The sequence below is a fragment of the Onychostoma macrolepis genome, chromosome 10, assembly GCF_012432095.1.
Source record: "Onychostoma macrolepis isolate SWU-2019 chromosome 10, ASM1243209v1, whole genome shotgun sequence".
Lineage (NCBI taxonomy): Eukaryota > Metazoa > Chordata > Actinopteri > Cypriniformes > Cyprinidae > Onychostoma > Onychostoma macrolepis.
The window spans coordinates 25,375,708-25,403,572 of NC_081164.1; the positions used below are offsets into that span (position 1 = coordinate 25,375,708).

A 27,865-nucleotide genomic window follows, 5' to 3' on the forward strand; every position below is an offset into this window, starting at 1 on the left:
TCTCAGGGCAGAGCTTCAAACACACTCTACAGATAATATTACACACACATCTCTTATGATCTTGTCAGCGTGACATCTGTAATGCTAATTCCAGATCACAGATCATTCCTGACCTTGGTCCTTGCCGGCGGTCAGTCTGAGGATCTCCTCTCTCAGTCCGGCCATCTCCTGCTCGAGCTCTGTGTTCCTGTGCTCGGCTTTGTGCAGACGCCTGGAGAACATCAACAGCACTGTTTACTAGCAGTACATCAAAACTACAGCGCAGTCATCCACTCTAACAAATGTCACAAAGACACAAATCTAAAATACTACAGTAAAAACCTGTTTAATGGTTAAATGTAACATTCCATATACAGTGAAGAACCTGTTTAATCCCAAATGTATCATTTTTGGTAGTAAAAACTATGAATTACCATATTATATATATAGTAGAAAACGGTAAAATCACATGACACACACATACACAGACACACACACACATAAATACATATATATCATATGTATCATAAAAAAAATTCTTTCCAGAAAAGTGAAGTCAAAACATCCCAGTATGGCCGCTGTCATCTTGCGCCAGTGATTCATTTGGATCTTGAGTCTACGCAGTAGTGCTTAGTTTAGAGCTTGAGTCTGCGCAGTAATGATTCATTTGGGAGTCTGAGTCTGCGCAGTAGTGATTCCTTTTATGACCTATGACCTATACTGCAGCCAGCCACCAGATCGAAATGTTTTGGCTTCACTTTTCAGCATTTACCATTAGATTTGACTAGTAGTTGAGTTTATTTATCATATTAAACAACAGCATTTATTATCAGATAGGATTATAATAGCTGAGTGTATGTTGGTGTACCTCTGTAGCTCGTAAGCGTGTGCGTCACTCTGCTCCGTCTCTGCGCTGCTGCTGATTGGCTGGGGTTTGTTCTGCTCAGCAGGAAGTTCAGGAAGTGACATCAGCTCAGTGGTGATGGATTCTCTGAGCCGACACACCTGATTCTGCAGCACATTCACATTCACACTGAGATCTGATTCAGACTGCTGCTAGATGAAGATCACTAATGTGAATACATGACGCCTCTGTAAATTTGTAAATTTCCTACTGTAAATATATCAAAACTGAATTTTTTATCAGTAATATGCATTGCTAAGAACTTCATTTAGACAACTTTAAAGGCAATTTTCTCAATATTTAGATTTTTTTTGTACCCTCAGATTTCATATTTTCAAATAGTTCAGCCAAATATTGTCCGATCCTAACAAATCACACATCAATGGAAAACTTATTCATTCAGCTTTCAGATTAAATCTCTTTAAAATTATAAATCTCAATTTAAAAAAAAAAAAGACCCTTATGACTGGTTTTTGTGGTACAGAGTCACATACTATTCACAAAACTGTAAATATGAGATAATCTGTAAAAATTTCTATTTTATAAATATGTCTGGGGACCTCGTGTGATTTATAAATTACCCCCCACATCTGAATTTCGTGTGGCGTATTCGCACAGGATAAGCAAAGCCTGTGATTTTACTCCAATTTACTGACTTATCTCCCAGATATGAAGTATGATATATCATAAACAGAAGAATGGTCCTTAATGCATGCTGCTATACATGTCATCCATCTTTATCTAATCGTTCTTTTTGTTTTTGCTTCTCTGATGGTTTTCAGCTTTCTCTTTTTATGACCCAGCACCCAAAATACTATCAAAACACTGCAACACAGCCTCCGCAATCATTACAAATGACTAGAGATCACCAGGTAATATTAATCCCGTGTGAATAGGGCTATTGTGTGTGGAAGCACAAATGGAAATAAATCTCTTTCTAAATGTACATCAAGAAGATTACTTATTGTGGTTAATTTTTTAATAAACCCATGTTAGATTGTATAAGTTTCATGACTTCAATTAATAAGTCATGCTTTTAGATTATTACATTTTATTTAACCATTAAAATGGAACCCAGAAAAGTCAAAACAAAACCAAAAATCGAAATGTGGTAAAAAACAGAATTTGGGAAAAATATAATGTATTTCATAGGGCCCTAAAATGCAATTTTTGTTAAACTTTTAATAAATTTTGATCACTAAAATTTAATATCAAATGGAAAAAAAAGTGAATTTGGTAAAATAAATTAATAAATAAAACAGATTACATAAAGCCCTACTTGGGGCCCTATGAAATCCATTTCATTTATTTCAGAAATTTTGTTTTATTTTTTCCCAAATTCTGTTCTGAATTCCATTTTAATGGCTTGATTTAATTTGAATAATTAGAAAGCACATCTAATCCACTGAATTCAAAAAACTTTATCAATTAATACATATTTACAGTAAATTCCATATTTATGACTGAATTTCATGATTTTGTCCATGTTTTCATCATCAGTTATCGTACCAGTTTTCCCTGCAGGTGGAGCTGATCTCTATCCTGCTGCTGGTTGATCTCCATCATGATGTCTCTGCTGCGGTCCAGCGCTCCCGTCTCTCTGTACGGCACAGCAGAGTGAGAACATCTTATGGTGTGTTCACACCAAAAGCGAATTTAATTATTTGCATGACTAAATTGCATACAATGTCAATGCAAAAATTTGAATAGAGGCGAATTCTCACTGGGCGATGCGAAATACACGATGCACAATATTTGCCTCAATCGCGTCTTCCGCACACGTTATGCAAACAAAAACTTTTATTTTGGATGCGATTAATTGCGATTAATCGTTTGATAGCACTAATCAATACTCATCTGAAACCAGACACATCAGCATTTGGCTTTCCAGCGTATATGGGACTTCCATAGGTAGGCTACAAAGCAGCAATCGTAATTATCACCACCATGGTGGATCGCGTGATGTTTTTATTCGCATCCTGTGAGTAATATAGAGCGAGTGACGCAATGCGCATGTTCACTTCCCATTTGGTGTGAACACACCATTAAAGCTGCGCTCAACAATAAAGCTGCTGATGAAGAGTCACTAACCTGGTGGCTGTGTAAGAGTAGCCTACAAACGCCAGATGAAGCCCAACCGGTGCTCGCTCCATCACGTCACTCATGCTTTCCTGAACACAAGAGCAGAAGAGTCAGATCATGCTGAGATTCCCCATCTCTGTGACGGATCGGATGGCTCAGGTACCGTGTTGCTCAAACAGTCGTCTAGCACATCGAAGTTGGAGGTGTCTGTGGCGTCGGAGACATCAGGACGGTACGGAGGAGGGAGGAGATGAAGGGAACTCCAGTCCAAACCTGTAAAGAATGGGTGTTTTCTGAAGTCCCCGGAGCCCTGTGAGCCCAACCTCTCACTCCTGTCACAGATCAGAGCGCTGATGAGTGAACGCGCCTCCTCGGACACCTCCGACCCCAGAGGAAACTCAAAATAATCCTGTTCAGACAGAAACACACAGTCAACGCTTCATCCATATTCAGGCATTATTTTTTTACAAACATGGGCAAATCGCAAAACTGTCATGGAACTTGTCAAAAATTGGCTGGCAGACTCAGAGATATACATGACAACCTATCAAATTAAAAGTGCAGTTTAACTTGAAGAAATTATGACAGAAATATATTACTATTGTATATTAAAGCTTACTTCTCAAAACAGAAATAATAATAGTAATAGTATTAGTAGTAGTAGTAGTAGTAATAAATTAAAAGTTCAGTTTAACTTGAAGAAATTATGACAGAAATATATTACTATTGTATATTAAAGCTTACTTCTCAAAACCGAAATAATAATAATAATAATAATAGTAGTAATAATAAATTAAAAGTTCAGTTTAACGAAGAAATTATGACAGAAATATATTACTATTGTATATTAAAGCTTACTTCTCAAAACAGAAATAATAATAATAATAATAATAATAATAATAATAATAATAATAGTAATAGTAATAGTAATAGTAATAAATAATAATTTACTACAACACAAAAACGCTAAAACTCTTCACCACAGCCCACCAAAATAAAAAAAACATTTCTATGTTTTAATTTAAACAGAAAACTTCTGTTGTGCATCACTTTGTTTGCTAAAAAATTATAGGAATTGTAAAATTTTCATTTGACTACATTTTAAAGGGTTAATACAATTTTTAGAGTTTTACGAAGTAATTTAACCACCTTTTAAAAGATTCATCAAATTGTTAAAGTTTTATACATTCATTTGATTGCCATGGTTTTTGATAATAAATTTGTATTAAATCATAAAACACAGAACCCAGAAATATTGAAACAGATAAAACAGAATTTTCTGAAAAATAAGGCACCATAACTGTTTTGTGAATTCAATTGATTAGACGTGGTTTTTGAATATTAAAAGTTATTTCAAACCATTAAAACAGGAACAGAAAATGGAATTTCATAGAGACCTACATTAGGCAGACATTTTATTCAAAGTAAATGTTAGTTATATTGAATTGAAGGTACAGTGTACATGTTTACATGTTTTATAACTTATATTTTAGTGCTGTGTTCCACTGTATGAGCTACATGAACACTTCTATTGTCCTATTCATCAAAAACAGACATCATTTAATTTTTGGTGAGCATTATCTCCTGCTGTTTGGGAATAATAGCATCTATAATACTTCCTCCACACTGCTTCCCCAACCGGACTAGTTCGTTTCCTGAACTCCAGCTGTCACTGACATGTAAATGTGGACGTTCACCTTTAACCTTTTGATGTCAAAAGAGTTGTTTTTACTGTTTAGTTTCACTTTTTTTTTCACTGAAGAGGAAGCTCTGAAACATACAGAATGTTTTTATCGTACAATGAACTAATAAAAATGATCAAGGAAGAGTCAGATTCTCATGGTGTGAGTTCTTTAAGTTCACCAGTGGTCACTAATAAACTACTTTCCTCTCTGAAGTCGAGTCACATTTATTTCTATAGTGCTTTATACATTACAGATTGTGTCAAAGCAACTTCACAGTAATACACAGGAGAATAACAGATAATGTTGCAAAATTCATCTGTTGTAAAGCAGCACTACAGAAGACAATAGTGCCATTATCCAGCTCAATCCAGGTTTGTTCTAGTCTCATAGTGTCAGTGCAGTTAAATCAGTGCTATTACTGAACATTTAGAGTCTTTCTGTATTAGAATGATGTTTGGTCGCAGAAGAGCTAGGTGAAAAATATTACCACAAAACCGTTTCCCACTTTTAAAAAAAATAATAAAATCTGTCAAATAAGATGCGGCACAACAGAACTGTGGATGGATGGAAAAATATCTTGGTTGGACGATATTCCTTAAATAATTATATTATTATTATTTTGAGATGTTATATAACAGTAATATACAGTATTGGGAAAGTTATATTAATTAGTAACACAAAATTAGTAACTAATTGTGTTACTTTGTTACATTTTTTGTAAAGTAATCTGTTACATTACTTTTGCATTACTTTTTTCTCACTTGGGCTGGGCTTGCTAACAAAAAAAACAACAATAACAGTCTTATTTGATCAATAATTTAAAACACACACACACACACACACACACACACACAAACACACACGTGATGTTTAACTAAAGCCATTTTGTAACTAAAGTAAATTAAAGTCACACAGAATGTGATTTTGTGTTGACAAAGATGCAATTCAGCAGTGGAATAGGAAATATTGCAAGAAGATGGGAGTGAACTTCTTTTAATTTGAGCACTGTGTTTTTAGAAAGTCGTTTCATGCATGAGACGCTGCAAGAGACGCGAGCGCAAGTCAAACGCATCCTTGTTTACATTGAAAAAACAATGGAAAAGCAGCGCAATCGAATAAAAAACCTGTAAAGAACTACTTGTCTGATATTTCATGTTTGCTTCACGGTGACAGACTGAAAGCTGCTGTTCATTGTTTTTACAGACCATTTATAGATAATAATAGTCTACCGGTGTTATACGTTTTTCATTTTAAATTTGAATTACCTTGACTCTTGAGAATTTTTTAAAAGCATTTTCCTCGCATCATTTCTAAACACATAATATGTATAAGACAAGTTTGTACAAGATGTTGTAGTTCATGCATCTTTTCTGGAAAAATATTAAACAAGTGATTTGATTAACATTTACATCATGTTGACAACTTCATGTGTGCTGCATTTGGAATAAAATTGTCTTTCACTAGAAAGTTATTAAAGAAAAAGTTACTTGAATCATGTTGTAGTTACATTTTTTAGTTGAGTAGTTAAAATTTTAAAAATCGAGAATCGGTCAAATGTTCTGAAAAAATGGAGATTTAATTTTTTGCCACATTGCCCAGCCCTACCTTGAAGTGTATTATTTTGGCGTAGGTCTCAGAGATGGACTCGGCGTAGAAGGGTGTGGTTCCCAGCAGCATCTCATATGCGCAGACGCCTAGAGCCCACCAATCGCACTCAGAGCCGTAGCCTCCGCCGCCCTCCACCGCCCGCAGGATCTCTGGAGACAGATAGTCTGGAGTCCCGACGGCCAGAGACGAGTGGACCTGAGAATATACACACATATGAGCACAGCGGGCCAATCACACATGACTGAATGTAGGCTTACGTCTGACAAACATCACCAGTCCGTCATCCTCCAGACGCAGACAGGAGCCAAAATCACCCAATCGCGCATGACCATCCGCCGTCAGGAGAATGTTGTCAGGCTTAATGTCTCTACAGGAAGAGAGCAGACATCAAACCGAACATCCGAATATTCCTATACAACATCCTAGCTACTCATGTGTGTGTGTGTGTGTGTGTGTATATATATATACAGTGGCATGTGAAAGTTTGGGAACCCCTTGTAGAATCTGTGAAAATGTGAATAATTTTAACAAAATAAGAGAGATCATAAAAAAATGCATGTTATTTTTTATTTAGTACTGTCCTGAGTAAGATATTTTACATAAGAGATGTTTACACATAGTGCACAAGACATTATTAAAATAACCCCCTTCAAAAGTTTGGGAACCATTGGTTCTTAATACTGTGTGTGGTTACCTGGATGATCTACGACTGTTTTTGTTTTGTGATGGTTGTTCATGAGTCCCTTGTTTGTTCTGAACAGTTGAACTGAGCACTGTTCTTCAGAAAAATCCTGAAGGTTCCCAAACTTTCGCATGCCACCTTTGTCTATATATATCTATCTCTCTCTCTCTCTCTCTCTATATATATATAGATAGATATATTCAAATCGTTTATTGTCATGATTTGCATGTTTAGATGAACTGATCAGCGTTAGTACAGATACCTGTGCACATAACCGAGTCTGTGGACTGAATCGATGGCCATCACCATCTCAGCCAGGTAGAACTGAGCCATGTCCTCCGGGATCCGATCACCAAACTTACTCAGCAACGTCAGCAGATCTCCACCAACATAGTAATCCATGACCAGATACTGCAGAGCAGAGGAGGAGAGACACTCATAAACCAGAGCAAAAGATAAACAGACAGAACTGTACAAATGACAAACAGAAGGGACAAAACACTGGGACAGAACTGAATCATGTTTCAAGGAATCACTTTGAATGAATCTTTCTTTGTGTGTGCACCACCCTGCTGAAAAAAAACAATAGAAACCATCACAGAGAATTCTAACGGTTTCCACTACAAATACCATTACAAATATTACAAACCATCAACTTTTAACCATTAAAATCATTAAAAATTGGTTTTCTGTAGTGTGTTTTGGGACATATTCCATTAGGAATTATTGGTTTTAACAAGCCACCAATAGAAGATGACCAATTACCAGTAGAAACCCACAGGGTCCAGTTTCCATTAAAACCAATACAAGTCCCATTATAACCAGTAAAACCATTACAAATTACAAATGTTTTTTTTTTTCAGCAGGGCTGTTTCTCTCATTTGCTCTTTTTACATTGTTTATCACTCAGCTAACAGGAAACGTTCTCAGAACTTTCACTAACGTTTTTTGAAAGTTGCATAAATGTTAGAACAAAACGTTTACAAATCAGGACTTTGGACAAAGAACTTTTGGCCTCTATACTCTTTGCTTCGGAGTGCATATTGTGAATCGTTTGACAGACCGAGTATCGCAAATCTTTTGAGATCAGGACTTCGAGCGGGTTTGCAAATCATTTTATTTAGAGCGGAACTTCGAGCCAGTATCACGAATCACTTGATTCAGATCTTCGGAGTGGGTCGGCAAATTTGATTTAGACCGGGACTTTGAGCGGGTTCACTAATCATTTGATTCAGATCGGAACTTCGGAGCGTTTTCACAAATCACTTGATTCAGATCTTTGGATGGATTTGTGAATTTGATTTAGACCGGGACTTTGGAGCGGGTTCACAAATCACTTGATCGGGACTTTGAGCGCCAATCGCGAATTATTTGATTCAGATCGGGACTTTGGAGCAGGTTCGTGAATCATTTGATTTGGCATGGATTTGTGAATCATTTAACTCAGAACAGAACTTCGGAGCGGGTTCGCAAATCGTTTGATTCGGATCGGGACTTTGAAGCGGGTTCGCGAATCATTATTCAGTTTGGGACATCGGAGAGCAAATCATTTGATTCGGATTGGGACTTCGAAGTAGGTTCTTGATTCTTTTGATTCATATCGGGACTTTGGAGCACGTATTGCGAACTTCGAAACAGGTTTGCAAATCATTTGATTTAGATCAGGTTAGCAATTCTTTTGATATAAATCAGGACTTTGGACAAAGAACTTATGACTTCTATACCCTTTGCTTCGGAGTGCATATTGCAAATCATTTGACAGACCGCGTATCGCAAATCTTTTGAGATCAGGACTTTGAGCGGGTTCGCGAATCATTTGATTTAGAGAGGAACTTTGAGCACATATCGCAAATCATTTGATTCAGATCTTCGGAGTGGGTCCACAAATCATTTGATTCAGATGGGTACTTCGGGTTTGCAAATCATTTGATTCAGATCAGAACTTCGGAGCGTTTTCGCAAATCACTTGATTCAGATCTTTGGATGGGTTCGCAATTTGATTTAGACCGGGACTCGGAGTGGGTTCGCGAATCATTTGATCGGGACTTCAAGCGCCTATTACAAATCATTTGATTCAGATCGGGACTTCGGAGCGGGTTCGTGAATCATTTGATTCAGCATGGGTTTGCGAATCATTTAACTTAGAACAGAACTTCAGAGTGGGTTCGCGAATCATTTGATTCGGATCAGGACTTCGAAGCGGGTTCGCGAATCATAATTCAGTTCGGGACTTCAGAGCGCAAATCATTTGATTCAGATTGGGACTTCGGAGCAGGTTCGCAATTCTTTTGATTCATATCAGGACTTTCGAGCGCATATTGCGAATCATTTGATTCAGACCGGGATAATAAAAACAAAACGAAGAAAAAGAAAGAAAGAAAGAATACACAGATACAGATGTGTTGCCAGGTTAACAAAAAAGTTATACATTTACACCTTAAGAGGACACATAGGATGAATGTGGAGATTAACAGAACTTTGGACAGTTTCCATATAGTTGTGTAGATCAACTTTGTATAAAGAAAAGAGAGGTTGATTTAAGGTCAGTATTTGTTTACGTATTTGAAATTCAGCTAGCACAGCTAGGAAACACAGATTAATTTTTTTTTCCTATTTTCTCTTTTGAGTAGTAAAAGAATCGAGAAAAAAGAAAAGTAAAAAAAGAAAAGAACAAGAAACTGAGCTTTTCAAATCACCGAATCAGTTGAATCAGTTGCGTGGCAAAATGATTCACTGTTTCAAAGCGCTCGAAACGCCACATGCTGGCAACACCTGCTGGTCAAAACTGTGTAAATGCAAGAACTAGTTCAAACATATAAAATGTCATCTTTACAAACCAAAAAATGCTTGTAAAATTTTATCCCCAAACACCATTAAATACTAAATGCATGTATAATATGTGCTATTTTATTAACTTGTAGCATGTTTTGTGTGTTTTTATGAAAGCTTGGCTAAACAGACCAAGTGACAATTAACTAGGCCTACTCTTTCATTTTTGATACACAAATACGTTATTAAACATTAAATATTATACATATAGGTAGAGTAGTGAATTGTTATCTGAGGTCCTGTGGTTTTAGGGGCATGAGTGATATAATGTCATACTTTTGGTCAAATAAAACATAAATCAACTGAACTTGTCCATTTGTGTTCAGATTCAAATTTATTTACAGATTCAAATTTTGATTCAAATTAAGGTGGAAACGTTTGTGTTTTAACATGTCAGGCTGTGTTTAGTCTTGAATCAGTGAATCAGTGAGTCGGTTGTATGAAGTGACGTACGAGGTAATTGTCGTCCTGGAAAGCGTAATGTAGTTCAGTGATCCAGAACCGGTCTCCTTTCAGCAGAACCTCCCGCTCCTCCTGATAACACGCCGTCTGAACGCACACAGCTCTCCATTAACAATCCATTATAATTAAACCCAGCTAACAGGGAACATTCTCAGAACTTTGGTTAACGTTATCTCAAAGTTACGAACAAACATTCTTCCAGTAACATTAACAGAACATTCTTTCAAAATTATCTGGGGCCGGATTCACGAAGCATTCTTAAGAAGAAATTTCTTCTTATCTGCCATTTTCTTATTTTCTAACTTAAGAAAAAAGTTAAGAATATTGTGTATTCCCAAAATTTCTTCTTAAGAATATTCGTATCTTTTTTCTTAAGATTTTGTTCTTAAGACAAAACTTAAGAAGAATTCAAATTCTTGAAGATAATCTTAAAAATCATTGTCAATAACTTCTTAAAGTTAGGATAGCCCCAGACTTGTCTAAAATCCCAAACAGTAAGAATTATTTAATGAATTTATTGGGTTATTTCAATGAATTGTTAAATTTAAGTATTACAACAACACTGGCTACATAATACATAGTAGGAATATTAATAGTGATGTGCACAAGTTTTCTCAAAGGGACAGCGATGACTGATAATGTAAATAATGATCGGTCATGATTAGCCTATGTGTGACACTACTTTTTAATGACTTGTTGAGAATTTTTCAAGAATTGCTCTTAAGAACATTCTTACGAACTTTGTGGAATTTATCTCAAGAAATTTCTTAACTTATTTCTTAAGAAGATGTTCGTGAATCTGGCCCTGGTCTTTAATAATGTTCTCAAAACGTTAGCACAAAAACGTTATTAATACATTGTTCATGGAACATTTTATTTCTGACACAAATTTCTAGTTGGACTTTCTCCTAACGTTTTTAATGTTACTACTTGTTTCAGAACGTTACATTCAAATGTAACATTTTCAGAATAAACATAACAAAATTATAAAAATGGAATGTTGCTTAAACATTTGCATGTTTTTTAAAAACTGATCATTCACATGTTCAGAGAACATTCAAATAATATTTTCGCAACGTTAGCAAAACGTTCTTAGAACATATTTTTGTTAGCTGGGAATCTAAGTGCTTTTAGAGAAGATGAACACTAGTTTTTGTTGTTTACCTCTCCACGCTTTAGTATGTTCCACTTGTTCATGATCTTCAGCGCGTAAACCTGCTGTGTGTTACGCATGCGGGCCAGAGCCACCTGTGCATTTACACCTCAGTCAATATGTTTATACTCATCCGTTTCATAACAGAACCAGCACAAACCATCTCACCTCGCTGAAGGTACCTCGGCCGATCACCTTTAAGATGTCAAAGTCATTCCTGCTTATTCGAGTCTTCTTCACCTCTCTGACCAGAGGCTCCGCTGCGAATATCGGAGGAGAGAAAAGTTCACACAATACAACTATAACCATAACCATAACCCTTTTGTTTATCTGCTTACCCCAGGGCATCCAAGATGTAGGTGACTTTGTTTCTTCAGTAGAACACAAACGAAATTTTTTAACTCAAACCGTTGCAGTCTGTCAGTCATATAATATCAGTCAATGGGACCCACGGCTTTGAGAGAAAAAAAAAATACACAGACAAAACCAAATTAAACCCTGCTGCTCCTGATGATACATTGAGGCCTTTAGATACGAAACGATCAGTCTGTGCAAGAAACTGAACAGTATTTATATCACGCTGTGTTTCTGTTTTTTACCTCTTAGCCACCACCATGTTTGAGTTAAAAATCTTTGTTTGTGTTCTACTGAAGAAACAAAGTCACCTACATCTTGCATGCCCTTGGGGTAACCAGATAAATATCACATTTTCATATAGTATAGTACTATAGTATTTTGTCGCGCCGTACCGCTCGCGTCCGGTGTAGACACGGTGTTACAATAAGGCAAGTAGTAGGACCCGTGTAAATATCGGATCAGCTTTCCAGCGCTGGAGAGAACTCAAGGACTGGAAAGGCCTGTAACAACATCTTTGCGACAGAACTTTCATAGGTTCATTCATAAATTCACCCCGTCTGTGTTGCGATCGAAGCACTGACTTTTTGAAAATCATGCTGTGTTTCTGTTGATGACCAGTGCTATTGCGCAATTCTTTCATTTCAACTGACTGGCTGAGGACATACTAAAAATGCGCCACTGCTGCTAGTCGCCACGAAAGCATATCATTTGCACGTGTTTTTATGCCTTGCCCATTTAAACATCCAAAAGAGTTTATAAGCATTCAAACACAGGACGCGGAAAAATGAGTACTCGTGCGCTGTGTTCAGTGCACACATAGAGAGCAAACGTAAACTTAAGTGAAGGTAAACATTTGAGAAAAAAATCGGATGTGTATCATATTGGATGTATTGTCTCTTAAAGTGATTGCGCCTAATTTACTGGCTGCTGTCGGTGTCCTTAATGTTAATCCAAGAAATCAAATCAGAGAAAATCACTCACAGCTCTTTACTGAACTACTTTGTAGTTTAACAAGAATTAATCTATATTTAATTTATACAGTGAAGACTATGCAATGCTATTTTATATTTGATTATTCGGTTTCTGTACCTGGACACCTACAAACATGAAAAAACGTAAATATTGTGTAAATAGCACAAATAAATATATATATAACAAACATATATTAAATTATTTCAAACAGGGCCCACAGGTACAACCTGCACCGGGGCCTCGCAAACCCCAGCTATATGGCCCGGGGAGCAGTGACAGATCAGTCAGCTGTCCCAAGCATCTGTCACACATTCAACAGTATGTTGACTTTCTCAGGCCAACATAACTAGCTAATAACTTCAGTAACAGTAGTGTGCGGATCAATGAATGCAGGAGAAGGGGAGAGATAACACAGATATGAGTGTGTCTGTGTACAGCAGTTAAACTGAATACAATGTTTATATCTCCTTGTTTCAGATGATGAGAGAGATGAGAACTCCTGGCCAGCCTTGTGGACTGAAGGTCAGGCTAGGGAATTTAAAAACAGGCAGATGATTAACACAGTAGAAAATCAGTCCAGTCTCCCTAGCTGTAAATGTCATTGACTGTCTTGTGTTGCTTATAATAAATTGACATGTTGATATCACATAAGCAGTCTTTCAGAATGATGTCAGTTGCATGTAGATTCATTCTGTACACATTAGTAAGTGGTGCTTATGGGGTGTCGCTTTGGGATGGGTGAGGGAGAGAAAAATCACAGTATGCTCCAAAAAACTAGACTACACCACTGACGTATTCGTACCGAACCGTTTCGGTAAGGCTCTTTCGGTTCGATACGCATGTGTACCGAACGAATACAGTATTTAAAAAAAAATATATTTTTCCAAGAAATTCAAATTATAAATGCCGTTTTGACAGTCTTTGATGTGGCATGACAGATCGCTGTATAAACGCCTTGGAGAGCCTCTTCTGGGACGGTTCAGAAACGTGCTGGTATAAATCCAACACAAGCGAGAGACTCCTTCACCTAGATATCACACTATAGAGACTGTGTCTGTTCCCCGTACTAGAAAATACAGAAAACATCCAAACCAAAGTAATAGTAACAATTTAATTGATGTTCAACAAATAAAAAACAGATATAATACAGATAAACACATGATAAAGCTTGGCTTATTGAATATTAGATCCCTTTCTACAAAAGCACTTTTTGCAAATTATATGTTCACTGACCATAAACTAGATGTGCTTTGTTTGACAGAAACCAGATGATTACATTACTTTAAATGAGTCTACACCCCAAGATTACTGTTACAAACATGAACCGCGTCCAAAAGGTAAAGGGGGAGGTGTTGCTACAATTTATAGCAATATTTTCAGTATCTCTCAGAGGTCGGGTTTCAAGTATAATTCGTTCGAAGTAATGGTGCTTCATATAACGTTATCCAAAGAAACAAGTATTAATGATAAATCCCCTGTGATGTTTGTACTGGCTACTGTATACAGGCCACCAGGGCACCATACAGACTTTATTAAAGAATTAGCTGATTTTCTATCGGAGTTAGTGCTGACTGCAGATAAAGTCCTAATCGTTGGTGATTTTAATATCCATGTTGATAATGAAAAAGATTCGTTGGGATCAGCATTTATAGACATTCTAAACTCTATTGGTGTTAAACAACACGTGTCAGGACCTACTCATTGTCGAAATCATACTCTACATTTAATACTGTCACATGGAATTGATGTCAGTGGCATTGAAATTTTGCAGCAGAGCGATGATATCTCAGATCATTATCTAGTCTCCTGTATATTCCATATAGCTAAAGCCAACTCCTAGTTACAAATATGGTAGAACCATCACTTCTACCACAAAAGACTGCTTTATAAATAATCTTTCTGACTTATTTCAGTTCCTCAGCATATCCAATAGCTCAGAACAACTTGATGATGTAACTGAAACTGTGGACTCTCTCTTCTCTAGCACTTTAGATACGGTTGCTCCTTTACGCTTAAGGAAGATTAAGGATAAGAGTCCAACACCGTGGTATAATGAGGACACTTGCGCCCTAAAGAGAGCAGCCCGGAAAATGGAGCGCAGCTGGAGGAAAACAAAACTAGAGGTATTTCGTATAGCTTGGCGGGAAAGTACCCTATCCTACAGAAAAGCATTAAAAACTGCTAGATCTGATTACTTTTTGTCTCTTCTAGAAGAAAACAAACATAACCCCCGGTATTTATTCAATACAGTGACTAAATTAACGAAAAATAAAGCATCAGCAGGTGTTGGCATTTCCCAAGAGCATAGCAGTAATGACTTTATGAACTACTTTACTTCCAAGATCGATACTATCAGAGATAAAATTGTAACCATGCAGCCGTCAGCTACAGTATCGCATCAGATAGCGCACTATAGATCCCCTGAGGAACAATTCCACTCATTCTCTACTGTGGGAGGGGAAGAATTGTATAAACTTGTTAAATCATCTAAACCAACAACATGTAGTTTAGACCCTATTCCATCTAAACTACCAAAAGAGCTGCTTCCAGAAGTCATAGATCCTCTTTTGGCTATTATTAATTCATCATTGTCATTAGGATATGTCCCCAAAACCTTCAAATTGGCTGTTATTAAGCCTCTCATTAAAAAAACACAACTTAACCCCAAAGATCTAGTTAATTACAGACCGATCTCAAATCTCCCTTTTCTGTCAAAGATACTAGAAAAGGTAGTATCCTCACAATTATATTCCTTCCTAGAGAAAAATGATATCTGTGAGGAATTCCAGTCAGGATTTAGACTGTATCATAGTACTGAGACTGCTCTCATTAGAGTTACAAATGACCTGCTTCTATCATCTGATCATGGTTGTATCTCTTTATTAGTTCTACTGGATCTTAGCGCTGCGTTCGACACTATCGACCACAACATTCTTTTGAATAGACTACAAAACTTTGTTGGCATTAGTGGAAGCGCCTTAGCATGGTTCAAATCATACTTATCTGACCACCATCAGTTCGTAGCAGTGAATGAAGAGGTATCATATCGATCACAAGTGCAGTATGGAGTACCTCAAGGCTCAGTACTAGGGCGGTTACTTTTTACACTTTACATGTTACCCTTGGGAGATATTATCAGGAGACATGGTGTTAGCTTTCACTGTTATGCTGATGATACTCAGCTCTATATTTCTTCGCGGCCCGGTGAAACACACCAAATTGAGAAACTAACGGAATGCATAGTCGATATAAAAAACTGGATGACAAGTAATTTCTTACTGCTAAATTCTGAAAAAACAGAGGTGTTAATTATCGGACCTAAAAACCCCACATGTAATAACCTAGAACACTATCTAACACTTGACAGCTGCTCTGTCAATTCTTCTTCATCAGTCAGGAACCTAGGTGTGCTGTTTGATAGCAATCTTTCATTTGAAAGCCATGTTTCTAGCATCTGTAAAACTGCGTTTTTCCATCTCAAAAACATATCTAAATTGCGACCAATGCTCTCAACGTCAAATGCAGAAATACTAATACATGCATTTATGACCTCAAGGTTAGACTATTGTAATGCTTTATTGGGTGGTTGTTCTGCACGCTTGATCAACAAACTACAGTTGGTCCAAAATGCAGCAGCTAGAGTCCTTACTAGAACCAGGAAGAATGACCATATTAGCCCGGTTCTGTCAACACTGCACTGGCTCCTTATTAAACATCGGATAGATTTTAAAATCTTGTTAATTACTTATAAAGCCCTGAATGGCTTAGCTCCTCAGTACTTGGGTGAGCTCTTATCACATTATAGTCCTCCACGTCCACTGTGTTCTCAAAACTCTGGCCGTTTGATAATACCTAGAATATCAAAATCGACTGCGGGCGGCAGATCCTTTTCCTATTTAGCACCCAAACTCTGGAACAATCTACCTAACACTGTTCGGGAGGCAGACACACTCTGTCAGTTTAAATCTAGATTAAAGACCCATCTCTTTAGCCTGGCTTACACATAACACACTAAGACGCTTCTATTATTCAAATCCGTTAAAGGATTGTTAGGCTGCATTAATTACATCAACCGGAACCGGGAACACTCCCTATAACACACGATGTACTCGTTACATCGTACACCGATGGAGTTTTGGTTCCTTGTCGCTGTCGCCTCTGGCTTGCTCAGTTGGGGAGACTTAATTTCTAGCGATTATCGTTGAATTGATTACACAGATACTATTTAAACTAAACTGAGCTAGACAATGACATCTCTGAATTCAATAATGAAATGCCTTTAACTGAAAATTGAGAAAATAATCTTATCATTATACAGGTGCTGGTCATATAATTAGAATATCATCAAAAAGTTGATTTATTTCACTAATTCCATTCAAAAAGTGAAACTTGTATATTATATTCATTCATTACACACAGACTGATATATTTCAAATGTTTATTTCTTTTAATTTTGATGATTAGAGCTTACAGCTCATGAAAGTCAAAAATCAGTATCTCAAAATATTAGAATATTTACATTTGAGTTTGAATAAATGACCATCCCTACAGTATAAATTCTGGGTATCTCTTGTTCTTTGAAACCACAATAATGGGGAAGACTGCTGCCTTGGCAATGATTCAGAAGACGAACATTGACACCCTCCACAAAGAGGGTAAGTCATTACTGAAAGGTGTGGCTGTTTACAGAGTGCTGTATCAAAGCATATTAAATGCAAAGTTCACTGGAAGGAAGAATTTGGGTAGGAAAAGGTGCACAAGCAACAGGGATGACCGCAAGCTTGAGAATACAGTCAAGCAAAGCTGATTCAAACACTTGGGAGAGCTTCACAAGGAGAGAACTGAAGCTGGAGTCAGTGCATCAAGAGTCACCACGCTCAGACGTCTTCAGGAAAAGGGCTACCAAGCCACTTCTGAACCAGAGACAACGTCAGAAGCATCTTACCCGGGCTGTGGAGAAAAAGAACTGGACTGTTGCTCAGTGCTCCAAAGTCCTCTTTTCAGATGAAAGTAAATTTTACATTTCATTTGGAAATCAAGGTCCCAGAGTCTGGAGGAAGAGTGGAGAGGCACAGAATCCATGTTGCTTGAAGTCCAGTGTGAAGTTTCCACAGTCAGTGATGGTTTGGGCTGCCATGTCATCTGCTGGTGTTGGTCCACTGTGTTTTCTGATGTCCACAGTCAACGCAGCCATCTACCAGGAAATTTTAGAGCACTTCATGCTTCCTTCTGTTGACAAGCTTTATGGAGATGCTGATTTCATTTTCCAGCAGGACTTGGCACCTGCCCACACTGCCAAAGGTACCAAAAGCTGATTCAATGACCATAGTGTTACTGTGCTTGATTGGCCAGCAAGCTCGCCTGACCTGAACCCCATAGAGAATCTCAAGAGGAAGATGAGAGACACCAGATCCAACAATGCAGATGAGCTGAAGGCCACTATCAGAGCAACCTGGGCTCTCATAACACCTGAGCAGTGCCACAGACTGATCGACTCCATGCCACGCCGCATTGCTGCAGTAATTCAGGCAAAAGGAGCCCCAACTAAGTATTGAGTGCTGTACATGCTCATACTTTTCATTTTCATACTTTTCAGTTGGCCAAGATTTCTAAAAATCCTTTCTTTGTATTGGTCTTAAGTAATATTCTAATATTTTGAGATACTGATTTTTGACTTTCATGAGCTGTAAGCTCTAATCATCAAAATTAAAAGAAATAAACATTTGAAATATATCAGTCTGTGTGTAATGAATGAATATAATATACAAGTTTCACTTTTTGAATGGAATTAGTGAAATAAATCAACTTTTTGATGATATTCTAATTATATGACCAGCACCTGTACATTACTGACACTCTATCCTCCAATTTGATACTGTTAAGTGCTTTGACACAATCCGTATTCAAGAGAGGAGCACACCATATACTCATTATATTTTATTAAACCTGTTAGTCTTAATTATTTAATGTATGTTTAAATTAATCTGTTAAGCTATGACAGCCAGTGTGTAATTGAATATATTTTAACAAATAGTCTAGAAATTGTATTATTTATAAGTCAAGTCAAGTTAAATCAAAATTTATTTCTATAGCACATTTAAAAGCAACAGAGTTTTTACAATAAAACACAGTATATAAAAAGCATAAAAGGAAACATGCATCATATGAAAAATAAACACATAAAATAGAATCAGATCAAATTGACATCAAAGCCTTAAACTGACATTAATCAAAAGCCAGAGAAAACAAATAAGATTTGAGGACAGATTTAAAACTAGCTAGTGAAGGAGCAAGCCTCACCTTTACAGGCAAACTATTCCAAAGTTTAGGGGCTGCAGCTGAAAAAGCCCCACCACCCTTGGTTTTACAGCGACAATGTGGGACAGTTAAGAGAAGCTGATTACTAGACCCAAGTGAGGAGAGTAAAGAATCAGAAGCTCACTGATGTATTTTGGTGCAAGACCAGATAAAGCCTTGTACACACAAACAGCTATTTTAAAATCAATTCTAAACTTTACAGGCAGCCAATGTAAAGAACCTAAATTGGAGAAATGTGATCCCTCTTTTTTGTTCCAGTAAGAAGCCTAACTGCAGCATTTTGGACAATTTGCAGACGAGAAATTGCAGTTTGAGGCAGGCCACAATAAAGGAAATTACAGTAATCCAGGCGTGATGTTATGAAAGCATGGATTACAGTCTCCAAATCTTTGTGGGGCAACAACTGTTTCAGTTTAGCAATTGATCTCAGATGGAAGAAGCTGCCCTTTACCACTGTGCTAATTTGTTTCTCAAAGTTGAGAAACGAATCAAATGTAACCCCAAGATTTATTACATAGGGCTGAACGCTGGCAGAGAGAGACCCTAAATTAAAAACAGATGAAGTCTTAGAGTGGCCTAAAATCAGAATTTCGCTTTTGCTTTTGTTTAATTGTAGAAAATTATTAGCCATCCAACCTTTTATCTCCTCAAAATAGTCGTGAAGCACATCCAAAGAGTCACTGCTGTCAGTTTTTGCTGGAAGATAGAACTGTGTATCGTCAGCATAGCAGTGGTAGGAGATCTTATATTTCTTAAAAATGGCACCCAAGGGAAGCATGTAAAGTGAAAAGAGAAGAGGGCCTAAAATGGACCCTTGGGGCACACCACATGACAAAGGAGCCGACGAAGAAGAAAACTTCCCAATGCTCACTGAGAAGGTTCTGTCTTTGAGATAAGAGGCCAACCACTGCAGAGCGACACCCTGAATACCCACCAACTTTTCCAACCGATGTAACAGAATACTATGATCAATTGTATCGAATGCCACACTTAAATCCAACAAAACAAGCAGCGCATATGAACCAGTATCGAGAACTTGCAAAAGGTCATTGCTAAACTTCAACAATGCAGTTTCCGTGCTGTGCAGTGATCTAAAACCCGACTGGAAAGTATCCAAAACATTGGACATACTAATGTAGGAATCCAACTGACTGTAAACAACTCTCTCTAATACTTTTGAGATAAAAGGCAATTTGGAAATAGATCTGAAATTACTGAGGATAGATGGATCAAGATGAGGTGTCTTAATATCCAATACTTTATCATCAAAATCAGGACCCCCTATGTCGATTCTCATTAACTGTACCTCAAAGCTGGAGTACACATCTGTATTTAATTTTTTGTTTTTAAAATTGCTTTTAAAAACAGTAGCAACACCACCATGACCAGAAAGTCTGGGAGTGCTAAAAAAAAAAAAAGCACAATCCAGAGGAGCAAGTTCAACAAGAGATAATAAATCATCCTGTTTCAGCCGTGTTTCAGTCACAAATAAAAAATCAAGCGAATTCGTGATGAAAAAGTCATTTAAAATGAATGATTTGTTTGATAGAGATCTCGCATTTATCAAGGCACAGCACTTACAGCATTTGGAGATAACAACTATAAGTTAATTTAAAAACTGTATTATGTGCAATTTACATATTTGCATATTTTTTTTCAAAAAGTTGAGTGTTGATCATCTATTTAAAATAAATAATTAAATTTAAGTTTGGGTTAAGTTGTTAGGCCTAATTGTAACCTTATAATGTAAAAGGGCTCCATATAGTTTTAAGCATAAGCTGAGGTAGATTTTTATCACTAAGAAAATTTTAACTATAACTGAATGTATTTAAAGAAACAGCAACTTGTTCAGTAAACCACTGTTTATTAAAAAAAAAAAAAAAAAGTTTAGTTTTTCCCCCTGAAATCATACCGAACCGTGGCGTTAAAACAAAGGTATACCATCATATTTGTGTACCGTTACACCCCTAATATATATATATATATATATATATATATATTAATGCTGTCAAATGATTATTCGCGATTAATCACATCCAAAATAAAAGTTTTTGTTCACATAATATATGTGTATGTATTGTGTATATTTATTAACACACATACAGTATATATTTTGAAAATATGTACATGTATTTACATGTATATATTTATATTCATATAATTTATATTATATATAAATATATTGAATATATAAACATAACACTTTTTTCTTAAATATACACATGCATGTGTGTGTATTTATATACACATAAACGTGCATGTAAACAGTACACTCATATATGTTATGTAAACAAAAACTTTTGTTTTGGATGCGCTTAATTGTTTGACAGCACTAATATATATATATGTTATTATTATTATTTTGGCTGCACTTTCAGTTCTCTTGCTTTCTTCAGAGAATGATCGTCACATGACCCCGCCTCATGCACACCGGCCCGTTCGCCTTTAAGAGTGCGTGGTGCAGAAATAGAACAGATGAACTAAGAATAGCGCGCTCATGTCTGAGACTTTTTTAAGGCAAGTTTTCCAGCCTTGGACTCGAGCCGCTCTTGTGGCTGCAGGAATGCGAGCGAGACCAAGGCAACAGCGTAAACTGTTATACTGCACAGAACTTTCCACATTTCCAGCACAAAGAAAGGCATGAGACAGCAGCTGGAGCTAGAGCTGGAACTGGACAGCTTCACTCTGGAGCCAGAGCTTCCCTGCAGGACTGTAAACACTGCATGCTGCTTCTAAACACCACGACCCGCTCATCAGCCGAACACACAACAGGCTCTGTTCTCACAGCTTCTGAATCCTCTTCAGCAAATACATATTTTCAGTTTAAGGGCCTTTTGAGTTAAAACAAGTACTGTGAAATGACTTCACAGTACATAAAACCCATCTAACAGAACATTATTGCTGAAATGTCCACAACTTCTTGGAATGCATTGAATAAATGAAGCTGTTACTGTTATAGTTTTGAGTTTAATTAAACTTTTGTTGTTGTTTTGTCATTATTGCTAGTCATTTGTTGTGTTGTGATGTCTAATCTCTCATTACATTACTTGATTGTCACAGGTTTATATAATAGAACGCTCATTTAAAGTTATCTGGGGCCTGTTTCATAAAACAAGTTTTAAGTCAGACTAACTGAAATAAACCTGGCTTATTTGGTAAACTTGTTTTATGAAACAGGCCCCTGGTCTTTAATAACATTCTCAAAACATTAGCACAAAAACATTATTTATACATTGTTTTTTCTTAAATGTTTTAGTTGGACATTCATCTAACATTTTTCAAATGTTACTTTTTGTTTTAGAATGTTCAGAGAACTTTCAAAAGTAACATTGCCACAATTTCAAACGGAATGTTCCCTTAACGTTCATATAACAAACAAACGTAACGTTTTAAAAAGCTAGACTTTTGAACATTCAGAAGGCATTCTATTAGATGCAAAGAAGCATTTGCCTTGACAAATTTATGGGCTCCTAGAGACTTTTTCACTTTGTGAACGAATTCATATTGTGTAATAGTATGCCGCTTAAAAGGATAGTTCATGCAAAAATTAAAATTCTGTCATCATTTACTCTCCCTCGTGTTGTTCCACACCTGTACGAGTTTCTTTCTTCTGTCGAACACAAAAGAAGATATTTTGAAGAATGTAAGTAACCAAACAATTGACGGTAGCCATCGACTCCCATAGTATTTCGTACTATGGAAGTCAATGGCTACCATCGACTATTTGGTTCCCAACATTCTTCAAATTTTGAGATCAGCCTAAAGTGATTCGTAACAACATTTTTGGATGAACTATCCCTTTAACTTGCTAGAATATACAAACACATCTCTGACCAGCATCATTTGCATTATCTGTGCCGTGTGTTTAAATTTGCTTTCATTTTCATAGATGTGATTAGAGCGCAGTATTTTAATAATCCTCTGTTGATGGTATATTTTCTGTTCTTGCTGGCTCTGTCAGGATGTGTGTGTGATAAATAAACTTCAGACCTGTTGCTCTGTGAGTTTTCACATGTGACATCACTTCCTGTACACACCCTGTTGTACAGATGAAATGGAAAGTTGGGTATGGATCTGGTCACTCCCTTCCTGCTGTTCGCTGTTTCCCTCGCATGAATCAACAGAGAATTGGCTGCCAGCAGCTTAAATGGAAAACTGTGTCCAACAGCCTGTCTCTCTCTCGCCATGTAGGGTGTGACCAGAAGAGTGTGTGTGTGTGTGTGTGTGTGTGTGTGTGTGTGTGAGTGAGTGAGAGAGGATGTTCTGTTGTGCGGCGACAACTGAATTCTAAAAGTGTCATTTAATGCCACTGTGACACACACACGTGTGATCCTTAAAGGTACAGATCACCTAAAAATATCAGTTCTGTCATTTCATTCCAAACACATGCTGCTCTTTTCCATACAGTGACAGAGAGCAGAAACAAATGCCTTACAAATGACTAAAGAGCATCATTAAAGTATGGAAACAGCAGTCAATATGACTCATATGAAGGTCTTAAAGTCATACAGTAGTCTTGTATGAGTGCTTTTGCATATTCTAACATCCCAGCTAACAAAAATATGTTTTAGAAAGGTTTTGCTAAATGCTATTTCTGAATGTTCTCTGAATGTTCAAAACATCCAGTTTCAATGTTTTCAAGTTTAAACGTTTTACTTAAAAAAATGTAAAAAAAAAATTATTTTAGAATTTAAAATTAAATTCGTTAAAGGCATAATTCAGTTTTGCAAACATTATGGGAATGTTACATTTGAATGTTTACAGTAAAATAAGAAATAGTAACAAAGAAGTTAGATGTTAGTTTCAGAATAAAAAATAAATAAAAATTTCCATGAAATTTTTTATTTTTTTTTTGCTACCATTTTATAAATATTATTAAAGACTATATAAACTTTGACCAAAGTTCTGGTCTGGTGGTCTTTAATACAGCTCTGTATAATATTGGCACAAAAACATTATTTATACATTGCTCATTATTTTTTTTTTCTGCAATTATTTTTCTATGAATGTTGCTACATTCACAAGTAACATTCCATAATGTTTACAAAATGATCAAATTGAGTGTTTCCTTAACATTCAAATAACAAAGAAAAATTGTTTTTAAAACATTTAAAAATTTGAGATTTTGACATTCAGAAATAAAGTTTTCATAACTTAATGGGAATGTTAGCAAAACGTTCTCAGAACATATTTTTGTTATATGGGGAATATGAATTTGTTTCGGAAATTGATTAATTTCACAACATTAACACTTCCTTGTTTTCATTATTTTCCTGTTTATTTCTGTGAAGCTGCTTTTTAACGATCTGTATTGTATAAACCACTAAAAAATAAATGAGACTTGGCTTCACATGGCATATCTCAACATACTGTATGCAAATCTGAGATTATCTGTGAATAACATGCTAAATTTGGGTCTGTTCCTCGAACAAATGATCACAAGACTTCAGAAGACTTGGAATGTAGAAGTTTTGATGACCGCCATACACTGCAAAAAAATGATTTTCTTACTTAGCATTTTTGACTTGTTTTCTAGTATAATCTAAACATTCTTGAATCAAGATACATTTACTTGACAAGTAAAATGATTTAAAATGTCTTGATTTCTAAAAAAAAATTATTAAAATTTTGTTGCTTAAAACAAAAAAAACCTAACAAAATTTAGATTTTTTGTTTTTTTTACAGAAAACAAGACATAATATCTTAAGTAATTTTACTTGTACAGTAAATTCATCTTGATTCAAGAATTTTAGATATTTATACCAGAAAACAAGACAAAAATACTAAGTAAGAGAATATTTTTTTTGCAGTGTGTGATCATAATCTGGTTTTATAGAATAAAAGTGTGAGTAAATGATGACAGAATGGTAATTATAGGGTAAACTGTCCATTTACAAACCAGCAAATGTGTCTCATGATCACATGACCTCCGTGACCTTGTGCCCCCTGTCTGACTGAACACACACACACACACACACACACACACACACATGTTTGTTTTTGTGAATTGTGGGGACTCTCCATAGGCGTAATGGTTGTCATATGTCACATAAACACACACACACACACACACACACACACACATACACACAGAGGAGGATGAAGATGGTACTGACCCCACTGTAGGAAGCGCTGCACATGTTTCTCTCTGAGCAGAGCAGTCGAGCTGAACTCCTGATAAACTCCAACCAGCAGATCCAGCAGCGTCTGCAGGCCCACGGGGCCCTTGGCGTGACCCGCCGCGCTCGGATCCGGCTCGTTCACATGAGTGGCCCCTGGGGGCCCGGGGCCCGTGGACATGGCGGAGATCCGGCTCATCCACAGACGTGCTCCATGATTCCTGAAGCCCAGTCCTTCAGTCCGTCTGTCTGTGTGTCTGTGTTTCTCCAGCAAGCAGAACCTCCAGCTCCAGCCCTTTTTTGGTGTGTCCCTCAGCCTCTCTCTCTCTGCTCTGTGTGTGTGTTTTGTTCTGTCTCTCGTGTCTTTATTGCTCTGCTATCAAACTCACGTCACTCACAGCTTCTCTAAATACAGAAGTTGGTCAGTTTGTTTGAATGGAGTTTAACTCTTCTCTGTCTGTCTCTCTTATCCTCTTCTGCTCTTCTCTTCCTCTGTTTATTCAGGCGTGTGTCTCTCTTTCCTCTTTCTCTGCACTGCAAAAAATGATTCTCTTACTTAGTATTTTTGTCTTGTTTTCTAGTATAAATATATCTAAACATTCTTGAATCAAGATTAATTTACTGTACAAGGAAAATGACAAGATATTATCTCTTGTTTTCTGTAAAAAATAAATAAATTTAAAAAAATCAAACTTTTGTTAGTTTTTCCTTAAAACAAGCAAAAATATCTGCCAATGCGGTGAGAAAAATCATCTTGTTTAGCCTTTGAATTAAGATTATTTTTCATACCCCACTGGCAGATATTTTTGCTTGTTTTAGAAAACAAGACTTGATTCAAGAATGTTTAGATATTTATGCTAAAAAACAATACAAAAATACTAAGTAAGAAAATCATTTTTTGCAGTGTGTGTGGTTGTGAGTGACTCATTGTGCTCATTTTTACACTGTAATAAATCTTGTATTTCAGTAAAATATCAATTACACTGCAAAAAAAATATTTTTTTGCTTAGCATTTTTGTATTGCTTTCTAGTATAAATATCTAAACATAACATTTCTAAGAAAATTATGAAAATTTTGTTTAAAACAAGCAAAAATATCAGCCATTGGGGTAAGAAAAAACATCTAAATTCAAAGGCTAAACAAGATGACTAGATAAAAACAAGATAATTTTTCTTTTCCAATTGGCAGATATTTTTGCTTGTTTTAAGCAAAAACTAACAATTTTTATTATTATTATTATTATTATTATTATTTATTTTACAGAAAACAAGACATAATATCTCAAGTCATTTTACTTGTACAGTAAATGCATCTTGATTCAAGAATTTTGAGATATTTATACTAGAAAACAAGACAAAAATACTAAGAGAATAATCTTTGCAGTGTAATCTTTAAAACTAAATAAATTTACTTACACTCTTAATTTACAACATGAAACAAACATCTATAAAGTAAAGGAGCTGTCGCAAACCAGTGTGTTGTTATTGTAGCCTACATTAACGCTGTTTGTAAAGGAATCAGGTTTGTGATTATTTGTGAAAAGACAGTATTTGTGAGTGTTATTGGATGAAACAGGCCTCTATAAGAGTGAGGTGTGTGATTATTTGTCCTCTTTTTCCCTCTAGTGGTGTGTTCTCACTAGACAAACACGACCGAGTTCCTTAAGGATCAGCACAATAAACAGCACAAAGGAAGACACTCACAATAACAAAAATCACAACATTTATTATAAAGACATCACTGTAAATAATTCACAATGGCACAGCGAGCGTGTGTTTATAGCCTGTCCTGTGTAACCTGAAGCTTTAATCTCCAGAGACTCTAATCCTGCTCTCTCTGCGTGCTAATACTCACCAGAGGAACAGAACAGAGACGGAAGGACATCAGGAGGACATTCACCGAACGCTGGACAAACACAGAAGAAGAGCACAGACCGAGGACTCCACCTGAACTCAGAAACTCACAGGTGAAACTCATTTAGCAGCATTTTTTAGTTTTTGTTTGCTTATGCATGTTAATACCATGATATTCTTAGAAGAACTTGGGAATGCAGTAGTCAATGAATATGGTATTTATTCAGTGCATGATATTTATCAAAGTAACTATATGCTACACTCTCAGAAATAAAGGTACAAAAGCTGTCACTGGGGCGGTACCTTTTCAAAAGGCACAGTTTTGTACCTATTAGGTTCAAATATGTACACTTTAAGTACTAATATGTACCTTTAAGGTACCAAAATGGACTCTTTAGGTACAAACATGTACCTTTGACAGCTTTTGTACCTTTATTTCTGAGAGTGTACCACACTGCAAAAAAAGTCTTGTTTTATAAAAAATATCTTTTTTTTTTTTTTTTTTTTTGCTTAAAACAAGCAAAAATATCTGCCAATGGGGTAAGAAAAATCATCTTAATTCAAAGGCTAAACAAGAAAAATTTTCTTGCCCCATTGGCAGATATTTGTGCTTGTTTTAAGCAAAAACTAACACAATTTTGATATTTTTTGCAGAAAACAAGACATAATATCAGAAGTCATTTTACTTGTACAGTAAAATCATCTTGATTCAAGAATGTTTAGATATTTATACCAGAAAACAAGAAAAAAAATACTAAGTAAGAGAATCATTTTTTGCAGTGCATTCCTGCACTCTCAGAAATAAAGGTACAAAAAGCTGTCACTGCGGGGCAATCAGGAAATCAGTGAGACGGCCATCAA

At 36.2% G+C, this 27,865-nt stretch overlaps 1 protein-coding gene across 5 annotated transcripts in view; it reads right to left on the reverse strand.

The window, feature by feature from the left end:
• The window catches only part of LOC131548589 (myotonin-protein kinase), a 32,777-nt gene extending 7,152 nt beyond the window's left edge, over positions 1 to 25,625 (reverse strand). For 2 of the 5 annotated variants that reach the window (XM_058790027.1, XM_058790024.1), the window contains exons 1-12: positions 25,148 to 25,625; positions 11,553 to 11,644; positions 11,396 to 11,479; positions 10,223 to 10,318; positions 7,203 to 7,351; positions 6,532 to 6,625; positions 6,256 to 6,453; positions 3,129 to 3,374; positions 2,975 to 3,054; positions 2,393 to 2,483; positions 848 to 990; positions 114 to 211 (exon numbers count right to left, since the gene is read on the reverse strand). In XM_058790027.1, the coding sequence (XP_058646010.1) occupies positions 114 to 211; positions 848 to 990; positions 2,393 to 2,483; positions 2,975 to 3,054; positions 3,129 to 3,374; positions 6,256 to 6,453; positions 6,532 to 6,625; positions 7,203 to 7,351; positions 10,223 to 10,318; positions 11,396 to 11,479; positions 11,553 to 11,644; positions 25,148 to 25,349 (1,573 nt within the window). In that variant the 5' untranslated portion in view covers positions 25,350 to 25,625. Of the gene's footprint in view, positions 1 to 113; positions 212 to 847; positions 991 to 2,392; positions 2,484 to 2,974; positions 3,055 to 3,128; positions 3,375 to 6,255; positions 6,454 to 6,531; positions 6,626 to 7,202; positions 7,352 to 10,222; positions 10,319 to 11,395; positions 11,480 to 11,552; positions 11,645 to 12,133; positions 12,146 to 25,147 lie in introns of those variants that run through there. The other 3 variants (XM_058790025.1, XM_058790029.1, XM_058790026.1) reach the window with 3 other exon arrangements.
• Between the last annotated feature and the right edge of the window lie 2,240 nt (positions 25,626 to 27,865).